Source organism: Rhea americana, unplaced genomic scaffold (assembly GCF_003343005.1).
Source record: "Rhea americana isolate MKP2758 unplaced genomic scaffold, rheAme1 scaffold_39, whole genome shotgun sequence".
Classification (NCBI taxonomy): domain Eukaryota; kingdom Metazoa; phylum Chordata; class Aves; order Rheiformes; family Rheidae; genus Rhea; species Rhea americana.
This window is the reverse complement of record NW_028186523.1, coordinates 4,455,881-4,472,901: the sequence shown is the minus strand read 5'-3', so window position 1 is coordinate 4,472,901 and position 17,021 is coordinate 4,455,881. Positions and strand designations below refer to the sequence as shown.

Sequence of the window (17,021 nt, the reverse complement as noted above, 5' to 3'; positions counted from 1 at the left end):
GAATAATCACAGATTTCCCCAAACACAAATAGATGGGTCCTGCTTTTAAAAATCAAGGACGGCATGTATTGCCAGGTGGAGGCTGAATTTCCTAATTAAGACAGGCAGTCTCACTGGTCTGCCTCAGGGTCCTCCTGTAAGACAGGTGAAACTAGCAACACAAATTTCTGTGATTTCTATGAGTTAAGCAGCCTACTCCTACATCTAGTGAAGTGTGAATACCRTGTTACCTCTTAATCCCCAAAACACCAGCAAAAGAAAAGTGGACTACCATGTCCTCAAAACTATGGTGGTAATCCTCTAACAATGTGTAATTTGTTCATATAAAAAATAAAACCAAAAGCAAGCAAATGAACAAACAAACCCATAAAATCAATCCCTCCCTTTTCAGTTTTCTCAAATATCTCACAAAATATTAACTTTACATTTTACCCTTCCTAATGTGCAGAATTCACTACAGGTTTAATTTTCCCAATTATGCTGCAAGCAACTTTCAGATTCCACAGTGGTGGTTAAAAGACTTTSTGGATGGATTTTGTTATGAGTTAATCCTATTTCATTTCTTAAATTCAAGAAAGGACCCAAGCATCTCTGGAGTAACATGAAATGAGAGCCTTGGTTGTATTAGTTTAGAAAAGAGAATTCCATCTTTTTTTTCATAGAAGTCTATTTCCCCTCTGCCTTTCATTTAAACAGTTCTCATACTGATGTCTCAAAGAAAATGGCTATAGCTTTGYGCATAATCTAAAAGTAAAATAACACACTAATCACTTTGAAATGAAGCTAATGCAGTTCAGTGATATTAGGGGAAAAGTATCTTTTTAATGTGGCCATGCATATGAAGTGCAGAAAACAACAGACTCAGCTATCTAATTTTCAGATGTTACTGAGGTATTTGGAATTTGCTGAAAACAGATATAGAAATCACTGAAAGAAATAGGTATTTGCAATCAGTCTCCTTTCTAGTGTAGCCATCCTTACCAAGTAGCTATCTAAGGGAATATAATATTAGACAAAATGTTCTTTTCTTACTCTGGCACGAGCAGATCGAAATGAGTTTGCTGAACTGAGAGAAAATACAGTCAGTCTCGGTTAGCTCTGTTACCAAGTTGTGAAAGCATTAAAAGTAAATGTAGGCGAATAAGCAGTCACAGATGCTAAGAGGCCTTAAATCTGTTAACCACTGATTCATTTCCTGGAAAACTCCCAACTGGTGTCTTAGCCTTTCTTCTGAAATAATAATTAAAAATGCAATCATGGATATTAATTAAAGTAAATCACATTGCCTGAAATACGTTCTCCAAATATGCTGCTGCTTGGAGGAGGAAACAGGCAGATATGCATCCTTGCTTTCTCTTAACTTAGGGTTTGCKCTTTCCTGAAGCAGAGGAGAATTACAGTGAGAAGATAAAAGCTCACTGGGGAGACGCAATAATGAAAAATTATCTTAATTTCCCCTCTGCTGTGTACCTGTGACACCCTTCAAAACAGAAGGAGCTTACATGGGACGTGGTTGGAGTGGATAAGAGGTTCAGGGCTATGGTGGGAGTGTTTGTAAGAATTTGAATTTGAAAGCCCTTAGAGTACTCAGGAATGGCAGAAGCTCAGACAATGCTTGACTTCACCAAGTGTGACACCCTAAAGGGTACCACATGCCAAGCTGGCACAAGGAGATAAAATTCAAAGCTGGCATACATATTAAACAGCAAAAGTTCCTCACTAGGCAAAGTCTGACTCATTCCTGGAAATGACCTCAAAAAAAAAAAAAGAGTTCAGATGGAAGGATCCTTTCAGCTAGCATCTCACTCAGCGGACTGCCTCTGAGATGTGTGTTTGCCTGCTGTTTTATAGCTGAGCCAAGAAGAAGTAGGAAACAGTCAGATGTGATGCAGAAAAAGCTTCTATAACAAGGGGAAACCAGAATAAGCTAAATAAAACAATGCAAAGAACAGRGAAAAATCACAAACAGAGAATAAAGCACCCAATCTCCACCTCCAAACAGATGGAGTAAAAAAAACTTATGAAAAAAGCACATGGCACTTTAAGAAAAAAAATCACATCTAATTTATTTGCAAGCTAAACTGTTTTAAAATTTATTCTGACATATATTGCGTTGTAGGCTTACATACATTCGTGAAATAGTTCTCTTTCCTATTAACTCCATTAGCATATTATACTATTATCACAGTACTGGTCACAGTCTAAACATAGGGTTTTGATTTCYGTTCACTGTTAAGTTCCCTTTTGCCATGCAAGATCAAGTGTCTTTTCCACAAAAAGCTCAGTTTGAATTCAGGTGAAGATGTATATTCAACCAGGTAATTATCTTTCTAGTGTACAATGTCCATCTCTGTATTTTTTCTACACCTTGAATAGTATTCTGCTGCATTTTGAACAGCAATAAAGAATCCTTTCTAATACATATTCTTGGTTGCATTCTGCATTTACAATCATTATAATGAGTATAGGTCATCTACCAAAAAGAATCTCTGAAAGGCCTCTATGGATTGGGGTAAATGAAAGCAGTTCCTTTGAATTACCTAGATTTTGAGTTGGATCCTAACAAATGATCTTATCCTACAAACAAGCAAACAGCATGACAGATTAGGTTAGAAATATTAGAAAAAAAGAGGTTCAGTCTTTATTATTTGACTGGACTAGTTGTGAATTCCAACCAGCAGTTCTTAAATATGGGTCATATAGTAGTCTTCCAAAATGCTAGTCTTTTTTTTTTCATATTATGTACATGAACACTTTAAGGACTAAAATGTAATAAATGAATTACTGCAACTAAAGCAACTAATTTGCTATAGAGAATGCAAAACCTACCCAAAGATTCTTTTTCTTACTTCCTTGATATTAATTTATGCTTTTATACACATTTCAATAATTGTCTTGTGTTTATCAAATCTTATTTAAATTATTGTGTATTCAAGAGAAGGAATGTGTGTCTATTTTTATAAAATGGTATGTAAATTTCTAGTAATCTTTACATTCTTTRTAGAATTAATAATGAACGAATTCATTACTGTCCTCCCTTGATATGAAATATGTGATGATGTTTTCCTTTTATATAGCCCAACAGTGGAGAGTGYGGGTTAAAACAGACAGCGATTCCCCAGAGCCACAGGAGTGTAAAAGAACCCTTGTGATATACGGCTCAAAGGGCAGAAGTGATGACCTTCTGCTTTCTCCACAAAACCCAGGACATGTATGCTTTCTACCCAGAGCAACGGATGAATTCACTGTAAGTCATAAATAGCATTGCAGAGAGATTATCATGACATCCCGCTCTAGCCAAAGGATTTATTTATTTTTTTATTTTATATACACATATATACAGAATGCTAGTTTGCTCGCTACAAATGGCTTTTTATTTACAAAGATGGAATGATAAAACTTTAGATCTTGGGCTATCTTATGCTTGTAGTCCTGTTTTACTACAGCAAGTTCTACAGTGTTCTCTCTGAATTTTCAGTGCCTTCAAGAATATATATCAAGGGGAGAAATAAGCCCTTTTGTGTAATTTATTGCATTCACTAGCTCTTGTCCTGTATTTTTTTAAATCTTTAAAGAATCCTGAGTTGCAGTTTGTGTGGAAGGCAATATACAATTACTTGAGAATGCAGAAGATGAAGGATTTGGACAGTATGCCCAGAGGACATAAGTGGGCTTTTCTTTCTATTATTCCAGTCTCTGTAAAGCTGTCTCCACTGTCCTCCAGTATAGTTCTGTCTCAGACCAGCAGGTACATAGGATTTTTCTGGATAATCATAAATCACAGGAGAATGCATWCAAGCCTATCGCAGTATGATGAGTCCTGAAGCAATAATATATACAYGGCCAGTATTAAAAACAACCTGAACACAATCCTCTGCTGCTCTGAGAGGATTCATTTTAGGCATCTTTTTAATGCTCAAATTCTATCCTGATTTTCTAAGATAAATCGCTGCAAATTCTGTTGATTGGCATGGAAGTGCAGCTTCTAGCCAGTCAAAAGAATGAACCAGCTTGCATTCATGGCAGTTTTATAAAGCTCAGAAAGACGTTTGAATGGCTGCAATAAATGTTTTGAAAACAAAGGCAAAACTACACTGAGAAAAATKTTGTCAAGCAGCTGTATCAGAGCTTCACCGTAATGACCTGACCCAAGCTGAATTTTTAATTTAAATAGCAAGCTTACACAATTTAGGARCTTTACAGGGAGTAAATGAAAAGATAAATGACACTTGTTAAAAACAAGAAAGTAGCTGCTTATCAGAAAACAGACTGAGCCACAAAAGGATCTTCCTAACCCACTGACGTAGACTAGAGAGGTCAATATAGGCACTCTTGTCTGTGGAACAGCCACACCAGCTAGCTGGATTTTGGCAAACATCATCGCATAAAGCAGACCTCTACTGCATTCAACTTCTCAGCAATTTCTGTAGTAGTATGCATCGCTTGTTAAGATCACCCAATTTTAGTGGCAAAATACCACTCTGGGAGGTATCAGTATTGTTATATATCAATCTGGTAGCTTGCCATATTCCACCTATTCTTTATACCATAGTACCATATTCCATCCTAATGGAATATCTCCTTGAGATATAGCTTACTGGGTAGGTTTTGCACTATTCTAAGAAGGTCAGAATAGCAGGCCTGATATAAAGGAGCACTTGGGATTTTGCAGATATCTTCAGAAATCACCTTCTGTAGAACGAGTTCGCCTAATAAATTCGATTTCCTTTTACTCTATTTTTCTTTGTTCTTACTAAAGCTATTTGAAAGAATACAGAACCTTTGCTCACCTTCTCCAACTGCAGCATCATGTTGGAGGCATAATGTGRTGCTGAAGGGAAGAAGGGCTACGAAGAAGTGGAAGCAAATTAGCTTTTTTTWAAACCTCCCCAAGATCTTGGTCTTAGACAAATTTCCTTAGTAGTACAGAGCAGCAAAAAGAACAGTAGGTTATGTGCTATAAGCAGTTCACATTCTTTTGAAACAGTAGGCTTGACTTTGATTTTGGAGATACATTTATTGCACACGTAGGACATGAATGCATGTAAATTCCTGATTTTCCAGGTGCTTTCACACAACTGCATGTGTATCATATTCAGAATGATTATCTGGTCCAAAATACTTCTAAAAATCTCCTATGAAAGAACAGCTTAGYTTAGTGAACGTAGCAAATGTAAAGAATAAATTCCTAAAAGAGATATAACAATAGTGTACTATAACAGGTTAAGTTGTTTAGTTTCAGCAGTCTCAGATAGCTGTCATAGAGTGGGTGAGATGTTTACATATGAATAAATTTAATTTGAAAACATTACTTCTAAGAAATAAGCTGAGAAATAGTGAATGGGTCTATGTTATTGAATCTGCTTGGAGTTTTAGCATCTGAGATGCAGAWAACTGTGCTCTCTACAATGAACAAAACAGACACACAGAAAACTAAATGGGAAAATGAAAATAAACTAACTATGCAATAGTRAATTTTCTTGTTGATGCTTGAGTGATGATAGAAATCAATTGCTGGTATCATATGGAGTGAGGAAATTTGTAAATTATATGCGCCGTTCTTCCAAACTCCAGTGCATTTCTTGCCTACTTAAAGAAAARGCTTGTGATAGTCTGCTTTTTGAGAGCACCAAGTGCATTATGCATGTTCTATTATCCAGATAATCATAGAATGCAAAATGATATTGATGGACAAATCATGGGATTGGGATCCCTAAAACTATCCTTCCCAAGACTAGCACAAGTAGTATGCAATGAGCCATAGTGCTGTGACTACCAAATAGACCCATGCATAAATACACAACATAAATATGAAATGTATTTTATGTTAACGACTAAAAGGAGGACAGAGATTTTAAAATTGCRTAATTCAATACTTTGCATATTTTGCACAGCATGGTATGATGCTTCAAACAACAAAGAGCAGGATTTCCAGAGTTTATGACAGAAAGCTCTTTAGCTGAACTTTAGATGATTTGACCCCRCCCTTTTTTAATGAGAATCATTCATGCATGTATATTTTTTTTATAGGGAAGTGACAGAGAATTTAATTTTAATGTGGAACCAGGCAATAAATTTTACAAACCTTTAATTACTTTAGGCTTGATGCCTTTGAAGAAGACCTGTGTGATTCAAAAGGAAAAAGATTTAAAATATTATGAAATTCTCTAATCGTTTTCATCAGTTACCTATTTCTGAGTTTCAAAACCTCAGTGGCTTCGTCAAGGTGTCCTCCTGATTATAAGAGCTATCCTCCTTCAAGCATGCAAAGGAAACAACATTGTGTTAGTTAGCTGAGTCCATCTCAGATCAGATTTCAAGTACAGATTATTATATAAAACTATTCAGAAGTATAGAATATATAGAATATATATACGTGTGGAAAATTTAACTAGGAAATTTCAATTATGAATAAAAGGTAAATGGTGCCCTTTTGTAAATAATTTATAAATTTAGAAAGAGGAAATTCACTGAATCTRTGTTTCATGACAGATTATTCTTCCATCTCTGCTTTGAAAGTCATTTTATGTCAGTGGTCTGGTGGTCCCAGGRTAGGATTGTATGACTAACTTCGGTATTTTACTGCTATGCTACTGAGCACATTAAGGATTTATTTCATAGCATCAGTTGCTAAAGCTTATATGATGACTGGTCTGGAAAAATATGCATATGAGAGAAGAACAAGGCCACTGGCAACATTTCTGTTTTGATTTGTCCTTAAAACAATAGTTATCTTAAAAAAAAAGTTCTGTTTCCTTTTTTACTTGAAAAACCCCTCCTACCCTGTCTTTCTTGAGGTCGCCCAGCAAAAGGCTGCAGCACTACACTTCCTGGAGTTGAGAAGATGCTTATTGTGCAATGCTTAATGTGATGCATATYATTAGCACTTGATGTAGTTTGGTCATCTTAAACTCCCACAGCCCCTGGCTTGAAGGGTTTAACCTGTTCTCCCAGAGGCCCACAATCAGCAAGCGGATATTGAATTTCCCATGCGTGGTATGGGAATGGGGCTGTTCTGTTCTGCAGAGCTATTTCTGTAACAGTCATGATTTACTATTATACAAAAAAATCCTTTCTCTTTTCTGTAGAAGTGGTTATATRTTAATTTGATTCTTTAAATTCAGTCATTTTTCAAAGGAGAATTGAGTTAAAACCTTCTAGACTAATGGTAATTATCCGTAGTTATCAATTGTCTCTTGATATCAGAGACTCTAACTGGATCTAAGTCCCTCCTTATCCAGTAGGATCCAAGCTTTACATAGTACTTTTTGCCTAAAGAGCTTAAATGCACAGATTTTACTGATTTCAATCTTGACTCACCCTACTGGCGAAATGTCATCCTCACATTACTAATAACGGAACAGAGGAAAATGGAAGAGGCAGTCTCACCCCTGATCTTGCAGGGGGCCCTTGAAAAASAGGAAGCAGTTCCCTCATCACACCTATCCTAGGCTCAGGTTCAGTTTTACCATTCAGCATAAATTTAATGAATCTTATACTTTTTGGAAATATCTCTACAAGTGAAGCAGCTCTGACAATACGCTCTTCCTCATGATATTTGTTGCAGGTTGAAACTGGAGATGTAGGAGAGGTATACAAGATTCGGGTCAGCTGTGATGATACGCCAGGCTTTGAGGGCTGGCATTTGAAGTCTTTTCACATAGAAGAGCTACATACAAAACAAGATCTGAACTTTGACTGTAGCTGCTGGCTCTCTCTTACCAGAGAAGACAGGGAGCTGGTGAAAGAATTCCCTGCAGTGAATGAGGACAGGAAAACTTTACCAGGTAAAAATAGTGAGGCAGTACGAACTACRTGAGCCAATCTCTCGAAAATAAATCAGTACTGTAGATGCCTATCTCTTTTTCGCAATTTGATATCTTCAATGATGCCATCACAACTGTACACGCACTGCAAAAATCCTGATCATTTAAGAAATTTTATTTTCTTGTTAAATAGCAAGTTGAGTTTCACAGTTACTAAATCTTCTGCATAATTCTAAGTGTGCAAAATTGAGGAATAGAATTATGCTTTTAAAAGATAAACACATGTTCAAAGCCATTGAAATGATCTGTGGTACTTTTACTATTGRATTATTTAGCTTATAGTAGTTTTAGTTGCTAACACAAGTATCAGAAGTAATCCTCAGTGTACAAAAAGTTTCATGTTTGTTTTTCCCTAAAGACATTTTTGTGATGTTCTGAGAGTTTCAGAGTATACTCAGAAATGCACTTGGAAAGTGAAGACCCATAGAAGCACTACATTTAGTCAGAAAAGATGGCAGTTACACATGAGATAAAAGTAATTAAAGACACGACTGCTTTTCTAAACTAGTGTTCCAGTAGTGCTTGTCCCTCAATAATTCAAACTTATTTATGGCCTTAAAAGAAACTGTAGCATTAAGATAAATAAATATTAGCTCAGCAGGACTATACATTAAAAATGACATCCAAAAAATTTTGGTCATTCTTTCTGTATGMGTGTAAACTCATCTGCAATTTAATGATTCTTCTCAGAAGAAAATCCAGTCTAACTGTGTAGAATGAGAGAAGAAAGTATGTTTATACAGGAGCCCTAAGCGACAAAAAGTATTATAATTGCTGTCAAATATCTAAATTAATAAGTGTATTTTTTAAATTTTTATGCTTTTATGTCAGGTTGTRCATCCCTGTCCTATGCTGCACCTATATCTGCTATTCTATTTTGCATAAACTTTACATWGTGTCTTATTCTTTAACCTATGATTATTAATTACTGCAAAGATCATTCAGTTTCTAATCGGCCCTGCAAGATTTCAGCCAAGTTCTTATTTTCCAGGTCTTGCACAGTAAAATAGAATTAAAGAGAATTTGTATTTATAACTCTAAGTTGCATAGGTCTAAGTTGTATGAGCTCAATTTCCTTCAAATTCCTAAGGAAGTCAATGGAAAAACTTCACTGACTTAAGCAAGAAGAGGTCAGATTCATAAATAATGCTCTGACTATTTTAATCACTGTATAGCTGATTTTTTTGTAAGTGCAGAAATAAGAACAAGCAGGAGTCTTACTAAATAATCCATTTTGCTGTTTTCCTTTAAGTACACTTTTGTACTTAGCCTGTTTTAATTAAACAATATTCTTTTTTTGCAGTCTATAAGTATGTTGTCTCTGTACACACTGGTGACCGCTGGGGAGCAGAAACCTTTGCAAATGTTTAYATCACTCTCTATGGCAAAAGAGGGGACACAGGTGTGAGGAAACTTCATACGTCTTTAGTGAAAGGCAGAAAATTTCAAAGGAACAAGGTAAAGGCGCCAAAATGCTATCTTACCTACGTAGGGCTAGTGCTGCCTCCTCTGTGTCACTTAAGGTTCTTCAAGTTCCCCACTCTCATCTTAACCTTCTCYCCTCTCTTACTCTTTTTTCAATCTTATTTTTCCACATTGACTTTCATTTTCTAGGAAGATCAAAAAGAGAGGCTTTTCTAACTATTGTAGATGAGTTTAGAAAGCTTTCCTGTAGCGAACACATTTTTTCTAGTTTTATAAATTCTCTTTAGGATTCTATTAATATATAGATTTGCACAATGAATTTTAGAAACTAGTGTTTCTAAAGACAGGAGTTTCARTAGAACCAAAATCCTGTCATAATCCTTTAACAATCTGAAGGCTGAAAAATATGCATTTTAATGAAATTTGAAATGATTGATGGAATACTCCATATTGTCCAGAGATTGCATGAAGTTACAATGCATCATTAATGATGAATGTGATATTTAGTGTTAGAAATAAKTGAAGTTTGCTTTCTTAAGTTCAGAGGGGAGATGTTATGTTAAAACAGATGTTATGTTACAATAAAACAAATACAAATTTCCAACCCTGAGCCAAATCCAAGACTAAGTTTCCTTTAAGTTCAAGCACATTCAGGTCCAAAATTTTGGGGTTGCATTGATCTCAGATTACTGATATATGTTGTTTCTTTGTTTGTTTACATATAAAAGGCAAATATTCTGCTTTGTTATTTCTTGTTTTGACAGGTGGATTCATTTTTGGTGGAGGCTGTTTCTCTGGATCATTTGCAAAAAGTGGTCATACAACACGATGGAGAAGGATATGGGGCTGGGATGTACCTCAAGATGATAACAGTCAAGGAGTCTCAGGACTCAGACAAAGAATGGGTCTTCCCGTGTTGGAACTGGCTTGATACTCATCTAGGATTATGTGAGACTGTTTGTGAGATTTTGACAGTTGGTAAGCTTTTCRGGAAGACTGGCGATCTGTTTATATATCTTTTTGAATTTGGCTACAACTCTTTCGGATTGCTATGATATCTTTATTTTCCTGAAAATGTTGTGAATTTTTATCTTGATGTTACTATTATAGCAAAACCACATCTGGTAATGTCAAAGATGGTAAAATTTAATGCAATCCGCGAGTTATGTATGGAACACCAGCCTTCCAGACTGAATTTAGCACATTGCAATGGAAGATTTAATGTTGGTATTAGAATTTGAGACATATGCTTCAGGGCAATAATGGCTTAAGTTTTATGCACTACTTTCCAGGTCTTCTAGGATACGAGAAAGTTAGTGAAATAAGTCTAGTCTTTACCTATAGTATTATTCCACACTGCAAAGCTACAGTATAGTTCTAGTATGCTCAATTTCTGCTCAGTTCAAGCCTACCCCTCCAGAAGTCATGCAAATCTAAACCTGGATGTATTTGGCAAAAGAATACTGACAGATGGAAGTGGCAGGACTTTTGGCCATTTGCAAGTAGTAGAAAGATTCCTTCCATCCTGTGAAAACAATTCCATATAAACTGAATGAGCTTCAGTACTTTGATCAAAGGAAAAGAGGGCTCAAAAACATAATGCGTCTATGATAGATACACAGTTGCTTGAGTTGCCCTGTTTTTTTCTGAGTTGTAGAAAGTAGATTTTACTAAGCTATTCTTTTCCATTAAATCATTTTTTCCCCATAGAATGGTTAAAAAGAGTGAAAATGAAGGAAAATTAATGGAAAAAAGAGTTGGAGATAGTAGCGTTGATCTTTTGAGGGTTTGGCAAATGTTTTTGTGTGTTTATCTTACCTTCACCTGTCAGTGTAACACTATTACAGCAGATGTTATATTGCTAGATAAGATCTAGTTATAAGTGGAGTTCATTGGTGTTATTCATTTTGCATTAGGTGTCTACATGCTGCAGATGGCTGGTGCTTCCAAATGATAAATTGTTTTTTAGTAACATTGATTGCTTTTTTTTTGCGAACAATTAATTAGACTTCTAAAAGCTGACTGAATGTTCTCTTAGTAATTATTTCAAAAACAGATACAGAAAGTAATTTGATATCAAGAAAAAACCTTTAAAACTGAAGTTTAAACACAGRAAGAATATTAAGCTGTTAAATTCTTGGCAAGAAATGTAATAAAGGTATTGATGTGTTATTCTTAGGGAACTGTTGCCATAGATACAACATAACCTGCAAATATAGCTTTGTTTGTGTACTGTAAAGCCTATGGTCCTGTTATATTATGCCAGTCTCTCATGCTGTCTTCTTTCCTCTTTCTCTTTGATCATTTTTAAAGGTAAAAGATTGATTTCTATTCCTAAGCTGCCTGAAATCAACATGCAGTCATCAGGTCTCTGGATAATGGACATCAGTGGATCTGACTTGAACAATGAAGTGGAGCCAATACACCTCTCTCTCATCTTCTATGGGGACCTGAATCACAAAAAGTTGCCACTTCAAATTACAGGAAAAGCAATTCAAATCAAAGTACTTCATCCTTTCTCTATTGCAAGAAAAGCCTAAAGAATCATGTACTTCATAACCCTCTTAATTCTGAGATAAACAGCTTTTTTAAACTAAACTGCCAAATTGATTGTTAAGTCCTCTAGGTAGTTTGGTAGTCTACTGTTAGTAGATTTTTCTTTTGTTTGTAGATAGTAACACTGCCACTTGAACAGTGGTTTTTGAATGAGCAGATCCTCCTAAGGTTTCATACTAAATGAGAAAATTGTTCCTGTGGTGCATATCACAGTATATTCSAGATTGCAAGTACTGATTTACAAATTTTGTTGGTCTCTCAGAAGTARGCAATTTGAAAATATCCAGTAAGACCTGGGATACTATAGAACTTCTTGGGTAGATGATGGAGAGAGGAGAGACATAAATGACACGGAACTTGGAGAAAGTTCATTTTTCTCTTTCATTAAATTATTCATCCCTGCCACAGTGTTTCTCATGCCTGCCTTCTCTTGTATAATTTCTTGCTATATTTTTTCCCCGTTTTGATCACTTTCCTCTTCTTCTTACTCAGCTCCTTTTTCACTACAAGTTTTCTCCTTTCTTATTCTGTCTTCCTACCCTTCATTTGTCTCCACTTCCTTCTGTCACCCATCCACTGAAATATTATCAAGCATTTGAGATCTRCTTTCATCGACCTGGGGCCTGCCTTTTATTTCATCACCCTAACTTCCCTCTCTGAGCTGCTGTTCCTTCCCTAGTACCAAAGCTATGTTCCTCTTAYACATTTCTGGTTTTGCTCTCCATGAATGACCAATCCAATAGAATTTGGAATGGACCTAAGGTTAAAAATTGYAGATGCCTCCTTTGGCTTAAGAAATCCCTGAGTCACAACATGCTGGAGGCCAGGAGTTATCCAAGGGAAGTACTTGTCCTGTTCTTATATTTCTTGTTTCATGCCTATGTGCCACCCCTTCAGTTATTCATTGCGGGTTTTGAGGAAATGATTGATCCCTGCAAGAAAAGYGGTAATTTTTACCTTGATCAGCTTTTTAGCTAGGTTCATTGTACAGTTACAGAAACAAATACATAGCAGGATTGAGGAAATGGGAGCAAGTGGACAACCAGGGCAGTGAGAGCTTCACAAGCCACCTTTGCATAGGACAAATATGTCCATGAAGCAATGTTCTGAAAGAGATGTTCTTCAGGATTGACTGGTGGAGCAGAAGAAGCAGATAGCAAGAGAAAATCAGGAAAGCAGGGGTAAAGAGAGACCTGGCAAAAAGCCCAAGGARTGAGAGTAAATATGCTACTTTTGATGCAGCAGTTCTTCAGAAAACAGCCTTAGATTTCTGGGGAAGAAATTGCCTCCTGATGCTTTTTCCTACTAGTCAGGTAAATGGGACTTAATGATTGCTCTACAGAAATAATTGGCTCTTTATTGATGTTTTCTACCTGTTTTCTTTGATAAAACAGGAATCTGACTAGTCTGCTTAGGCTATAAACATGATTCAAAGTGATGACTAACCAGTACCTTTTCCTCTGCTAGAAAACCTCTGTTAAATATGAAAAGATAGTATAAAAGTGGAAGTATCCAGTCAGAAGAAAGGCTAAAGTCAGGTCATATGCAATCCTACTAGCTGGGCAATATTTGCAGTGAAAGAGAAGCAGAGAGGAATATAAAAAAGAAAAGAAAACTATTACTTTCTCCCTTTTTCCTGTACAGGGACAAATAATTGGTTGAAAAACATTATTATTATTATTATCTATACCATTCTCTACCTTCACTTACCCAACTGGTATAAGTCATAGAGTTGCTGTGCAATTCCTAGTAGAACTATAGGATTCTTTCTCAAAAATGCATGCAAGAGGAAGATTTTAGTGGACAACTTCCATAAGAAAATGTAGTGTGATATGTAGAAGAAGGAAGATATTGAAGAAGGAATTCATTGAACAATAAGTTTGGATGTTTCCTCAAAACTGGATTAAGTCTCCTTCAGATTTATAATTGAGTGCTTCATTTTTATATTCTAAATTGTAAGAAAATTTTCTTGGTAGTGTTCAGAATTTTTAAATCGACTTGAAAACATATGTGTCTCCAAATAGTCTACTGAATCAGTGTTTTACATATGAATCACTGTGCTTTGTTCTGTGTACAAATTTCTGCAGTGACTCCCATCACTTGTTCTGATATCAAACATCTAGAATGTCATTTCYTCATTCAGATTAGTAGATCAATTTGGTATTGACTAGAAAGGGAAACAGTAACAGTTATAAATCTATTTCAATTATTTATGGAGGTTTGTTCATTTTTTACATACAAATACAATCAAATGTACTGCCAAGTACGTCTGATCTGACACAACTCAGATGACATCCGTTCATTTTCTCTTTTTCTCAAATAGGATGAACTGGCAGATATTGGCTCAATTTACAAAGTTCAGGTAACTGGCCCACATAGCAAGTTAAAACAGCCATGGCACTTAGATTTGCTGCATATGAAGCACACAGGCACGAATGAAGAGATGCATTTAGCTTTTCACTGCTGGTTCAACCCTAATGAAGACAAATGTGTGGAACTGCCAGCTCTCTATGCACATCAGGAGCCTTTGCCTGGTAAGCTAAGTCCTTTTTTGTTACCAGAGGTCAGATTCTGTCACTGTAATATCAGGGCCTGAAATACTGCATGATGGTTCCCATAAAAACAATTTGATATTAAAGAATATAATGTTTTGCATGTGCATTTATCACAAGAGAAAGCTAAAGCAGAAATCATTGGTATCAGGATAATGACAAACCTTATAACTGCTCATACCAAACAAAATTCATTACATAAAATATTGATCTCTTCCATGTTAGATAATGCAGTTTCATCTCTTGATTATTTATTATCTTCCTTCCCAAAATGCTATATTGGCTGAAGATGTGTACAAAATATTATTCACTGTATGATGCTACCTTAATCTTCCTATTTGCAAAGAAATTTATGACCTAGATCCTTACTCATTTTTTTAAGAATGAAAGAATTGCAAAGAYCTCCTACAAACAGATATAGAATTTTTAACATGCGWTACAATCAACTAGCAAAAATATATCTAAGAATTTCAATTGCTTTAGTGTTTTATTGATATTGATGAGAAATACATAGTACAGCAAAAATTATTCCAGCAAGAATGTTAAGCTGCACTTTTCTCTTCTAGTATATAGCAGAATYGTATGGATGGATGATGCCAGAGATATGATAAAGTGATTCCCCCTTCCCCCTCAGGAGCAGAGAGAACAAGCAATTGCATACTGATAACTTTATCTCTAGCTACTTAAGAACAGGCTTCCCATCTATCCAGCTCATTAGAATAAAGAGGATTGATGGGGATAGTAAAGATCATGTATTGAAGCTTTTAGTGACAGTTAAGAGGTTTATTGCCAGAGGCTACCATACAAAGAACGTTCTGCTTAAACAGAAACTATTAGAAAAAGCCAATAGGCTAAGTATAAGAAAAAGACTGCCCAGAAAAAAAAAGAGTTAAAAACATTCCATGTGAACTTGTGCACACTATTCTCTAAGGAGATTTCCTAAACAGTTTATAACATTTAAAATTAAAACTTGAATAAATAAAACATTGAAGACTTTATAAGTCTATAATTTTAGGTGAGTTTGCATAATTTTAAACAATCAGTAGCCTTGTATTCATTTACTAAAAAATCTTATTATTTTAGGTTTTTAACCAACATTCAAAATAACATCAGATGTTGGATGTAGTATATGTAGGATGTAGAGTACTGAATGTAGTAATTCTAGAGCTTGTAAAAAAGCTCTCTGTCTCCAACTTATATAATAAAAATTGGGGAAAAATATAACAATTGATAATTATTTTAAGAATTTCAAATTGCTAGATGTTGACTGCTTAGAAAAAGTCTAGAAATTCAAACAAATATAAAAGTTCTGGAATACACCCTCAAATTCTCTACTTTGCTGAGAACTAAACCAAGATAATGTCAGAGAGTGTTATCCTGGTTTATAGAGCCATCAGTTGACAAGTAAAATAGAAGGTTCAGATCTTTTTTGGGAGGAGGAGGAAATTTTTAGGAAAAAGAAGTCTACACTGCTTTCCAAAAAAATTATTTCATACTTAATTATTATGTCCTAACCTAGGAAATTTTACACAAATCMTTTTGTAGAGTCTAGACCAAAGACRATACARTATTTGCATCTGTACCCTGCTCAATCAGTCTGTAGACAGATTTTGAGTATGTGAGCAGTCATTTCAAACTCAKGTGTATGYCTGCTGATGAAAGGTGCCCTATATGCTGATCTACTATTGAAACTGTTATGTCAGTTTTATACTTTGTAGCCCTAACATTAATTCAGTCTCAAATTTGTAACTGTCAGCTTCTTCTTTGTATTCCCATTTGTTTACTGGTGACAAAAAGCATTTCACATTTCAATGTGGTTGTGCTTCTTATTGCTTTGAAAGAGACATCCATACATGGAGATGTCTTTAATAAATGTCTTGGTAGAATAAGTTCAAATAAAGAGGGGAAAAAAGTGTTTGAAAGATACAGATCATTACTATCCCCAGGCAAATCAAACAGCAAGTAGATAACCCTGCCGGGAGCAAAGTAAATGTTAAAAGCTAAGCATCTAACTAAGCAGTACCCTTTATCAGTAATGTCAATTGCCTGGCTGCAATAAAAGTCATGTTAGTACCATTGCTGCTGTTCTAAACTAACTGTTTTCATAACATTTGGCAAAACAAAAATACATATCTGTGCCCATTTATAATCTTCAGGAAAATCACAATTCCTTCAGTAAAACCAGTCCTCACTCTTCCCCCCTCCCCCACATCCATAAACACATTTGTTTTGTTTTGTTTTGTTTTCTCCTCTTCCAGAGCTCTAATGTCACAGACTTGTATCTTCTGTTCCTGTCTCCTGCATATCCCACCTCATCTGGTGGGACATGAGGATGATTTCATGCCCAGTAAATCCAATCACTGGTATCAGCTGTCATGGAATGTATTCTTAATGCTTAAAGAATAAAAAATAAGCAAATTTAAACTTGATTCTCTCAGGGCTGAAATTGCTTTTCCTTCCAACTGCAGACATATTTCTTCTTTAATGAGAGTGTCCAAGCTCAGACCATAGGTAACTCCCCAGACACAATTATATTAAATAACCAGGGTCAAATGATTCTCTTGCATAATTCTGTTAGCGTCTGTGTCACTATCTCAGAGCTGAATTTGTCTTCTGGATACTAGCCAGTACCACAGAAACAAATACTTTCTCTGCTTTTTTT

General features: G+C 35.5%; 1 protein-coding gene across 1 annotated transcript in view; it reads left to right on the top strand.

Moving 5' to 3' along the window:
- RP1 (RP1 axonemal microtubule associated) overlaps positions 1 to 17,021 on the top strand; it is a 174,425-nt gene that overhangs the window by 99,008 nt on the left and 58,396 nt on the right. The window contains exons 31-36 of the mRNA XM_085313516.1: positions 3,078 to 3,247; positions 7,568 to 7,787; positions 9,130 to 9,284; positions 10,016 to 10,229; positions 11,565 to 11,755; positions 14,131 to 14,341. Coding sequence (XP_085169642.1) covers positions 3,078 to 3,247; positions 7,568 to 7,787; positions 9,130 to 9,284; positions 10,016 to 10,229; positions 11,565 to 11,755; positions 14,131 to 14,341 — 1,161 coding nt within the window. The remainder of the gene's footprint in view (positions 1 to 3,077; positions 3,248 to 7,567; positions 7,788 to 9,129; positions 9,285 to 10,015; positions 10,230 to 11,564; positions 11,756 to 14,130; positions 14,342 to 17,021) is intronic.